Below are 10,980 nucleotides of genomic sequence, written 5' to 3' on the forward strand. Positions count from 1 at the left end.
AATGTCACCGAGTACTGTAGTTGTAACATTCACCCCTCTGGAAGCCGTCCATCGGGGATCAATGGTCAGGCCTCGGCGAACAGCATATTTTCTACAGTAACAAACAGTATGCGGGCAACGGTAAATAAAACACTGTAGCGACGGTGCTGTAGTGAAATGCTGTTGCCGGATACTGTATTTACTGTAGCGCACATGCTGTTCACCAAGATCTAACTGTTATTCCCGCGATGGACGGCTTCCAGAGGGGTGAATGTTATAGCTACAGTACTAGGTGACATTGCTTCACAATGTCACCCAATCTGAGTCCACCCTGGCCCTGGCCGCGGCAAGAAGCGGCCGCCTTCCCTTCCTACTACTCCGGACGACGACGAGTCTACAACTAACATCGATGACACGGAATGGTTGGTAAGCGACAGCGGCAGCGAGGAGGGCGAGGACCACGATAATCAGGGTAAGACTCAAATCATCGGCAAGGCTGCAACTTAGGACTTCACATTACGTTTTACTCATTTCTTTCACCGGATGTGCTAGGTTAGTTGATCATGCACAATTCTCTTAAGCTGAAAAAAAAACCCTTAGGAAAAATAACTCAGCATAATCTGTGATACGGAATGAATTTTCTTCTCGAATTTCTGCTGATTGAATAAGGTTCTAGGTTTCCCCTTGAGGGCATTTTTGCTGGTATGCTTTGGATTGAAATCCTCAAAATTACTGGAATAGTAATTAACACAGCCTTAATTTCCTTACTCTTATGCACTTTATATAAAATTATAAATGATGCTACAGTTCAGTTTAATTTGCAAGTTAGAGTCATCTCTACTGCGAGGAAAATAACCATTAGCAAAATCCGGAATAAGGAATGAATTTTCTGCTGGCATCTTCCACTGATTGAAGGTGTTTTAACCCATCTAGGGGATGTTTGTTTGTATGCTTTCGATGAAAATCATTAAGAAACTAAAAAAACTGAAGAATTCCTGCAACAGTCCTCATTCCAACACCCCCCCTTAAATGCCTTTCTCATAAATGAATTCTTCTTGATTCGGCTACTTATGCCCTTTATATAACTGCTATTGTAATTTAATTCGATATGCAAGTGGATTCACTTTTTGTTGCCACAAAAAAAGTAGACCTAAGGTATGAAGGCAACGTATGTTATGCAAACCACCTTCGTATGCAAACTATGGAAACTCCAATTTGAACCACCGGATCAAGATCCAAGGGGGGGCGCAGGGGGAGTAAGAGGGGGGATTTGCAAAAGTGTGATTACCTAATCCAAGGGCGAGCGGTTAATTGTAAAATTACCCCCTCCTCATGCCCCTTGAATCTTGATTCGGTGGTCCAGATTGGAGTTTCCATAGTTTACATACGAAGGTGGTTTGCATAGCATACATTGCCAGGTATGAATCTTCTGCTGGTATACCTGCTGGTTCAACAAATCTCTATGTTTTTCCTTCTAGGATATGTTTGCTGCTATGCTTTTGATATAAATCCTTAAGGAGCAAAAATTGTCAATCCTTGCAATTATTACCTTAATCACCCGGTGCATAAATGATACTATACTAAAAAAATTGTTACTGTTGCTAAAAATCTTTAGCAAAATCCATAATGGGGAATGAATTTTCTGCTTGTTAGGCACACTGATTGAATAAATATCTTGGTTTCCCCATGTAGGGCATGTTTGCTGGTGTGCTTTCAATTGAAACCCTTAAAAACAGGAAATCCCATCTAAGCACTCGCTTGATCGTCTGAATCATAAATGAATGCTTCTCCGTTCAGTTACTTATGTGCTTGTTATAAATGATATAATTTAGCATGTGGAATTTGACTGCAATCAATTTCTACATTTTGCTTCCTGAAAAGAATTATTTACGCATTTTGAACCATTGAGTGATGGCTTTCACATAAAAAAGTATGTTGTTTCCATAGCATGCGCAAAATAGTTTTTGGGGGGTTGATTTGAGTTATTTTATCGCAGGGGCAAACGACCCTTTCACAGTGGATAAATTTCCAACGGCTACTTGTGATCATGAGGAGCAGATCAATGTGCTGTATATTGATCCAGAGACTAGGCTCCGAGGACCTTTACCAATCAGACGTTATCCTCCATTCAGAGGTGGCTATCATTTCTTCTGTGCAGATTATAAAGTTAACAACGAATCAGAATGTACGTGTGCCTTTTATACCCTCCCCCCCTTCCTGTCATCTTGGGCTTTAACTATCATGAATCATATGCCATCAGGTACTTACTAAAAAAATATAATAATTTTGCAGTAACTGTCAGAAGTGCCAGGGATTGCTTTAATGGATGTCAGTGCCGTTCTATGCATTTGTTTCAGTTGGTTGATATTAAAATTGCGGGCTACCGACATGACCAGCCTGGACGTGCTAACATCTATGGCTTTGTTGCTATGCGGGATACAGTCGAGCCCTTGCGCAACTACGTGTATAGGCGTGATGTGAACAATTGTGAAGCTATCTCTGTGAATCGAAAGACGGTAATGCTCTTTTCTTGCAAGTCTGGTGTTGATTTCAATCCCTTCTGCAACCATGGAACTGTTTTCCTTGTAACTAACGGTAGGGGATGAAGGCATTTTGTTGTTCAAATTTGCAGCTACGCCTAGGTCTGGTTTTTTTAACAAATTTGTGAATCAGCTCCAATCTAAAATATAAAAAGTACCAATCTGCATTGTAATTCAATTTTCAAACATTCTACATCCACCTTGACATTATGAAAGGAAAACGCATTAGACATTATTTAATATGCATCTAATGCTCTTCTATTTCGTTTTAATAGTTCTATTGGGCTCTAATCAACAATTCGTAATATTACTGCACTGCAGGGTGTCGCACGTTTGTCATTGACCAGCCCTGCTCGAGTTATTTCAATGGTGAATCGTGTGTTGATTGAGTTTGAGCTCTATGTGCGGACTGATGCCCTGCCCGAAGATAAACCCAAGGGGGAATGCCTCATTGAAGGATGCACTGAGTTCACCGATTTCCATGAATCCAAGTCATTTGTTCAACACCGACGCATGTATGGCAAAAGGTGTGCACTGGATGTCAAGTACATTAGACTGATCAATGCGGTGGCCGGTGGAGGCCCGAGTTGAGGTCAAGGTTCTCCGCCTTGGTGCCATTGCCGGCGGCGTCAACATGAAGCTGCTTGCCAAGACCAGTGGCTTCGATGAGGTGATCCGACTCTTCCGAGGTGCTGCTCCGGAGCCACACTCCATCATGACTTTCGTTGTCGCGGTGGAGAGGCGCAACAACCTTGATCTTTACATTGAAGCAGCTCCGAGAGACGATCCTTTTGTTGGGAAGGAGAAGTCCATGTCATGTTCTTGGCAGGTATACAGCTTTCGGTCTGCCTTCCATGGGACTGATGAAGAAGAGGTGAAGCTGGGCGAGTTTGCAGAACTTTCACTAAAGGTTATTTGGAAATCATACGGGTATGCTGGTCACCAAAAATTTATTTAGTCTACAACTTCAGTTATTGCAGATGTACCTCAAGTTGCATTTCATTGATTATAATGAGATTGTGAACCTATTTGCTTGCACAAACTCATGCCATTATCTTTTACATGTGCTAGTCACTCTTGTTCCCTTAACCTGCTTATAATATTCCTCTGTTTTGTTCTTTTCCCATGCATTTGCTTTTTTTATTTAAGTAATATCTGGTTTCGCTTTCATGTGCAGGTTCTGGTGAAAAGCAGAGTAGTCGAGAGTTTATGGCTAGCAAAAATCTGCCGATGGATCTGAACTGTTGAGCTCACATCGGACTGTCCAAGATTATTTGAGTACTAGTTGTCGCCAGCGCCGTTGCTGTATTCTGTCACCTATTTTCATTTGTTCATGTAGTCATGTACATTCAGTTCAACTCCGTACTGTTATTCTTGCTTTAAACTATCCGTGCATCTCTGAACCTCGGCCCAGACTGAGCAACGACGTGTCCAAGAACAGTGCATTTCTTTTCTTTTTATGTGGTAACCTGAATTCTGGACCCCATCATCAGATAGCTTCTCTGGCATGTGCTTCTTTATCCTTGAGTTTGAGATTTTGCACACCTGATAATTTCATTTACTACTTTGAATACCAACAGGTATAAAGCGGTCACTGAGACTAGCGTGTGTGTGTGCGCGCGCGCGCGTAAGCTGGGCCAGTTAGTTTTCACCGATTGTATCGAGGTCTTGGTTTGGCTGTGTAACCTAATTACTTACCACACACTCATGCTGTTGAGTATAGTTGACATGCCAAGCATCTACAAGTCACTCTTGTTACTCTTTGTGCAGGCTCTGGTGAAAACTTTTCAACCTCTTCCATACAATTTCGATTTTACTGTCCATTCTTTTCAGTGTAGGCTCGGTGTTTATCTTCTTTTTTCTTTTCATAATTTATAAAGTGAAGATAATCTGGAGCACCTTGTGAGAGAAGAGAATCTTTTATGTAGTGGTCATGTTAACTCGCCTTGGTTCAACAGATTCATCTTCGCGTGCTACTCACCCAATGATACCAGCAGCCTATTCTGCTCGCTCATCAGAGTTCAGAATTGCCTGGCCAGTGGCATGAACGACTTCTGAGGCTACTGCTGCAACGAACCCTCACAATCTGGCCTTGTTTAGTTGCAAAATTCAAAATTCCAAATCTATCACATAGAACATGAATCTTACATGCATGGAGTATTAAATCTAGATGAAATAAACAACTAATTGCATAGTTTGCTTATAAATTACGAGGCGAATCTAATGAGCCTAATTAGGTCATGATTAGACACTAAATTGTTATAGTAATTGCTACAATGTACAATTACTAGTGTATGTGTGAATAGTCTTAAGCCTTTGGAGATCTTCTAGAAGATACCACCTTCTCTCTTTCTGCCCCTTCGGATCATTTGGGGCTTTCGGTAAGGAATTCTGACCCCCCAGACTTTCTTATAGATAAATGTACTAAATAAATCCAATTTGTAAGAAAAAATTCCCAAAAATGCTTGTATATGTAACAATGATAAAGCAATGTAAAAATGTTCCTAAAGAATGGCAGAAAATCATCTGTCATGATCAAGTGTGCATGCTACATAGGTTATGTTAATAAAAAATAAACATTTTGATTCTTGGGTGTGTCCTGAAAAAGAAAGAGGAAAAGGAGAGTGTATTTTGAAAAGGCCCAAATGGCCCGATCTGCTTCCGGCTTGCAAAAGGCCCAATACTCCAAACCCCTCTCCTGCGCTGCAAAAAAATAAAAATAAAAATAAAATAGAAAAAAGAAAGAAAAAAGAAAGAAAACTCCCAACATGTGTATTTTTCTGTGCTGATCAATGAGGCCCGCATGTCGAGGTCCTCAGCCTGAGTGCCATTGCCAGCGGCATCAACCTGAAAGGTATACGCCAAGACTAGTTGCTTGAGTGAGGTGATCGGCATCAACCTGAAGGTATCAGCCTGAGTGTTGTGATGAGCTTTGTTGTTGCAGTGGAGACACAACTACCTCGATGTCTACATCGAAGGGTCATCGGAGGACAATCCTGTTATTGGGTGAAAGGTGAAGAAGCCGGTGTCGTGTTCATGGTGGAAGTGCAGCTTCGGTTCTGATTATCATGATATGGACAAAGAAGTAGCAGAGCTGGGCGGAGTTTGCAGTAGTTTCAGTCGATGTCAGTTGGAAATCCTATAGGAAGAATCCTTAAGGGAGTAACTGGAATTTTTTATTAAACATGTAACTGTATAACCAGAACAACAACTAGACGGGACAATGACTAGGAGTGTCTAGTACCAACATTTTGGCAAGCCCTAGCTCCAATCATGCTCAACACTCCTACACTACCAGAAAAAAAATGATGATTACTCATGGTTGAAAAACTCATTTCAAAAAGACTTTTATCTGTATGTTGAAAGGCCGCGTAAAGCTCTCTAAAAAAGTTCACCATGAATTCTTCAATTCACAGCCTTGAAGAGATTGATGCACAGATCAAAAATAATAATAATACATCGTCAGAACTCAGAAGGTTAAAAAATCAATATTTCCCTTTCCTCGATCATTTTACACTGCATGACATCTCAATAGCGATGCTGTATAGTCCAGTGACCTATTGATCCACAGAAAACAGGAGTTTTTGAGCATTAATGAGTACAGGTGAACCTTGTTTAGTTCTCTCTACAATCTGCTGAATCAGCATTTTACTATCGTCATCGGTCTCGTCTTCCGCGTCCCCATCACTCTCTGGAGCTCTGCTAGGATCCACACTCTTCAGAACTTGCTCCCAAGTGGGCACTTCTTTCGGCTTCCTCGAGCTGTCCTCCTCCAGGCCCCAGATCAAGCCACGGTCCGCCAAGAAATCTTCAGTCACCTGAGGTTTCCCATTTGTACTTGTGGTGCAAGGGGAGTCAGCAATTCTCATGAATTCTTCATAAGCTTCGTCATAAGCTTCTAGTGCATCTCCAGATAGGTTTAGACAATAGGGTTCTGCTGTGGAGCTAGTTTCCTGTATGAAGATGGGACTTTCCTGGTTGGATGAACCTGACTCACTGTTCGAGCAGATTCGTTCATCGAAGATTCGATCAGCCACCATCATCTGTAGTTGTACCTGCTTCTGTCTATGGGCAAGTGCTGACTCAAGCTCCTTGATTCGGTCTTCAAGCCTATGTTGAATCACCTTGTGGAGACGAATGCTGAGATCTCTAGGTGAGACAGGATAATTTGCTCCGCGTGTATAATCTGGGGAAGTTTCTCTGCTGTCCCTGCCATGGTCACTTTCACTGCTGTAATCTGTGAGGTCACGAGGGACCATATCAACTTTCAGTTCACCACAAACAATGTCACCAATGAACTCTTGGTCAACCTGCAGATGCAGAATTTCAGTAAATAGAATTGTAGACTACTTCAGGTGTATGTGGAGTGTTTCGGTGAAATATCATTACCTCATTGAAGTCGGATATTTCTTCTTCCAAACATTTTGAGGTGATATTCAGTTCCAGTCTCGCAAGCTCGGCTTCAAGCTCAGCTTCGATTTTGCTCATCGGCTCCGGATCAACATGTATTTTGTTATTATCATCTATTATTAGCAAAAAAATTGACAGTAATACATAAGCTTTTGTTTCGAATAGGTTACAAAATTTCCTCAGAAAATTATTAACAGTCGACACTTTACCATAATGTTTGCCAGAAGTTTCATTAGGCAATTCTTTCACAGTTAAACCCTCTTTCATCTCCAGCTCATCTTGTAAATCCTGAACCAAGTTCTCCATTCGCTTCAGTGTGCCCTTCAACATATCAAATTCCTTCTTGTTTGACAGAGAAGATGCGAGAATACCGATGCTCAACCCAGTGGAGAATAGGAGCAATCGATCACGTAAACCTGCAGATCGAATGTCCTTATTTACGATTTGCTAAATGCTTCAAAGCAGAGAAAAGTCTAAAATAACATGAATTCAGTTAAGAAGCATGCCATTCGTACAGAAAAACCACCATTCCATATAACCTACTACCGGAGAGCGTTTACTTCATTTACAGTCATTAGAATGACAGAGAAAGAGGTTACTGTAAGACATGAGTGTCTGCAAAACATCATCTGAACTATAAGACAAAGGATTGCACCTTGCTCTACGACATCGTTGTCCTCTGGAATTAGACCTCTGAATTGTAGTAAGCAATGTTGCATAGGAAAGCATGAGCAAAAATCACTAGTAGTAATATGAATGAGAAAGTGAACTCAGAGAACTGATAATATAACATTACAAGTAGAGTTTCTTTAAAAAACAACGGAGGTTGTACTAGCGAAGAGGATGACAGTTAACGAAAGGAACAGAAGTTCCCCATGAGTTATCAGTTCTCTACTAGTAGTATTACCTGAACATGGATGTCAAGAGTTGAGTTTGTACAGAGATGACAGATGATAGTTTCAATGTGATGGTGCTTGTGTGCTAGTAACAGGACAAAGGGCTGGATGCTGTGTACTTGACTATGCAATATAACAAAATTCTCAAAATCTTATAGTATTAACTGAAATATTTCCATTTATCTTAGCAGCTAAGCACTTCAATTGAAATGTTTAGTTTTTATTTCAAATTGGATTGGCAGACATAGTAGGCATGTCAAACAAGAATTCATGAAGCATGCCAATCATGATATCATAATACATCAGGGTGTCCAAATGTCCAAGGAACGCAGTATTTGACTAACTTCAATTTGATGTATAGTATATGTATATGATAGGGAAAACATAATGGAAGCAAATTATTTAAAAAGCATGGAATTACTCTGCAATAACTATATAGCAAACATCGAGGAATGATGCTAAAAGTACCTGATTGTCCATATGATTTTCTACTTCTCTGAGAACCAGACAGACCAGGCCTTGCAGGGCGTGATTCTCTGCCCTCTTGTTTGAATTTCTTCAGCTCAGGCAGAGGAGCGATCCCAATCACGCTTCCTGGAATCATAGAGGTGTCTTTAAATTCCTCCTTGTCGAATCCAACATTAAAGGGTACAGGCACTGGTCCATAGCGTGATTTACTAATTATTCTTCTCCCATCTGTTACAACGAATGGCCTAGCAGAAACTGGGGAGGGAACCGGAGCAAATGTGCATTCTTCAGTTTCGAAGTTCTCACAGTAAAGATGTGGAACACAGGGGTTGTCCAACTTGTCCGTCAACACAAGTGGCTTCATCGAATTCCCACAAGATCTGCTCCTAAGAGCACCACAAACTCTTCCAGGCCCCGAAACAAGGCCAGGGCTCCTTGCAGAAACTTCAACAGCTTGAGCATCTCGAAAGCAATCCCCCAGATTCTTGCCTGTACCAAATGCCCTGCTGCCACTGGCATGCATCCTTTCGTTATGGTTCTTTGAGCTGCTTATCTTAAAGATCCAAGGCTGTAAACTCAGTATGGATCCAGGATCCCTCAGAAACTCGCCTGGGCCTGGGCTCACTGAATCAGTGTTGTGGCTGCCGCTAGTAGAAGCAACAGCCCTGCCTGATGAGCCACCAAACGAGGAATGAACAGAGTTTCTTGGAGTATTGTGAGGCACATTCTCCTCGTCGAAACTGATGTCCCTAGCAATCTGATTAGGAATCACCCTGCGAAACACATTGTTATCCACCTCCCCATTCCTGGGGTTGCCATGCTTGTCCATCAGGAGCAGTCAAAGACTCGCCCTAATTCTTCAACAGCAGTACCGAAGGCTCTCCATCTCCACACCTCAATATGATTGAACAATCCTACACGAAGAAAACCTTATTAGACTAGTAGCATTAGCATAACTGCATAAGGCTTGTGGAATATGGGTTCTCTGATAACATATGGGCTCAGTTGAACACCCAAAAAAGCAGTGGAATACCCTACACGCTCACCTTGGACGCCTAGCCTAAGATGTCAACGACCATCCACCACGCGAGCTTAAACATGAGGAGCCTAATCAAAGCGAGCCACGGATTGACGGTTTGTATTAGCTACGCACTACGCAGCACACAAATCCACAACTAACTGACGCAGCGCTACAGAGAAAGATTTGGATTTGACTGCTCCCATTCACAGCAAAGAAACGAGCTTCTAGAACAATCCATTCAAAGCAAGCAAGACTCACCCAGAACCAATCCTCCACAACCAGGTGGATCTCCACTCCACCAGAGTACCAGACCGGGGGGGCGGCGGCGGCGGGCCGAGGATCCCGCAGAGGAAGAGAAGCCCCCCAAACTAGGCAAGCTAGCTCGAACTTCGCCGGCGCCCACCTCACGAATTGGCCCCCAAGAACATCAGAAACAGCGGTAAATGTCCCCCCCCCCCCCCCCCACCCCCCCCCCCCAAAAAAAAAACAGGTGGCCAGGAATCGCCAAGGCCGGCGGCTTGTCTCGCCCCCAAGAAGGGGAAGAGGTTAAGGCGCCGCCCGCGGCCGCCGCCGGCCCCCGCAATGCGGCGACAAGGAAGCCCGAGTGGCGGAGCTAGAGTAGGAGGGGAGCAGCCATCATCGGGCAGCAAGCATTTGGTGGGATTTGGGGTGCTTGGGTTTGGGGTTTGGTCAGGAGGAGGCAAGAAGAACATCCCGAGGAGCCAAACCACCAGGCACAGGACCGCGACAGCACAATAAAAGGATTTTAAAATGGGAACGAAATTGCTGGAATCCAGTTAATTTTCGATCCACGTATAAATGCACACGATAAGATGGTGTACTGTTCAAAAAATTCAGCCACCACACAATGACACGATTGGTCAGACAAAAAAGTTGTGAGACCTGCCTATCTTTCTTTTAGCATACTAGTTTCAAAACGGATGAACACAGATTTGTCCCATGAAAATACTACGGAGTAGAACTATCCAATGAGATAAATTCGTGAAGGTTTTTGCGTGCATCTTTTCGAATGTACACGTATTGATGTCGTTGAATTGGCACCAACTCTTAACTTCTTGCTAATTTGCCTCTCTGAGCATTAATTAGAGGTTATCGGGATGGGTTGTTTCAAAAGTTGTACATAAATCATTTCCTATTTGGTTTGCTGCACCAATCTCATCTAATTCAGTAAAAAAAAAGGTAACCATGTTTTTTACACAATCTTTTTCATCCAAAGATTTGTTTTTTTCTCATGTAATTTATCTAATGCATTGAACTTTTTCTCCTTTCAATGATTGCCGGCCCCGGTCCTTGTGTACAGTGTCCAAGGACTGCACTTTGTTTTCCGGGGAACAGGCAAAAGAGATGCTTAGCCTTTACATCATTGCCAAAGCAAAAGTTAATCGTCTTCGATCCCAGCCGTTAGTGTGTCCTGCTCTGTGGTTTCAGTTCTTGGATGGCATGAATGTGTGCAGGCCCACATCTTGCTCCATGTATGTTCTCGTCAGCTGCACCTGGACTTTGAATTTTTCTTTTGTCTCACAATTATTCATTGCATGATATAAATGCACTCAACTTCATAATTTAAGTCCACATCTCGCATGTCCACATCGACTAGCATGTTTCGATAGTACCTATGCACATCCATCAGAGAACAGATTTTCTC

The 10,980-nt window shown here is 42.4% G+C and overlaps 1 protein-coding gene and 1 long non-coding RNA gene across 3 annotated transcripts; one reads left to right on the forward strand and one right to left on the reverse strand.

Annotated features, from left to right (window-relative positions):
* Window positions 1-302: 302 nt before the first annotated feature.
* Window positions 303-4,049, forward strand: LOC120699877. The gene is made up of 5 exons (XR_005685688.1): window positions 303-451; window positions 1,976-2,164; window positions 2,272-2,495; window positions 2,841-3,449; window positions 3,697-4,049. It is a non-coding gene; the product is annotated as an uncharacterized LOC120699877 (long non-coding RNA).
* Window positions 4,050-5,928: 1,879 nt separating this feature from the next.
* On the reverse strand, window positions 5,929-10,102 carry LOC120699878. 2 transcript variants are annotated; one of them, XM_039983974.1, is made up of 5 exons: window positions 9,573-10,102; window positions 8,294-9,207; window positions 7,139-7,345; window positions 6,909-7,042; window positions 5,929-6,829 (listed from the first exon to the last, which is right to left on the reverse strand). In XM_039983974.1, exons 2-5 carry the CDS (start codon window positions 9,120-9,122, stop codon window positions 6,077-6,079), a joined length of 1,923 nt encoding a protein of 640 aa, XP_039839908.1. In that variant the 5' UTR covers window positions 9,123-9,207; window positions 9,573-10,102; the 3' UTR covers window positions 5,929-6,076. The 2 variants fall into 2 exon arrangements, with proteins under 2 accessions (XP_039839908.1, XP_039839909.1); XM_039983975.1 differs by lacking the exon at window positions 9,573-10,102 and adding an exon at window positions 9,340-9,542 and having other exon boundaries at window positions 6,077-6,829.
* Window positions 10,103-10,980: the final 878 nt, after the last annotated feature.

The sequence above is a fragment of the Panicum virgatum genome, chromosome 3K (genome assembly GCF_016808335.1).
Source record: "Panicum virgatum strain AP13 chromosome 3K, P.virgatum_v5, whole genome shotgun sequence".
In the NCBI taxonomy this organism is placed as follows: Eukaryota; Viridiplantae; Streptophyta; class Magnoliopsida; order Poales; family Poaceae; genus Panicum; species Panicum virgatum.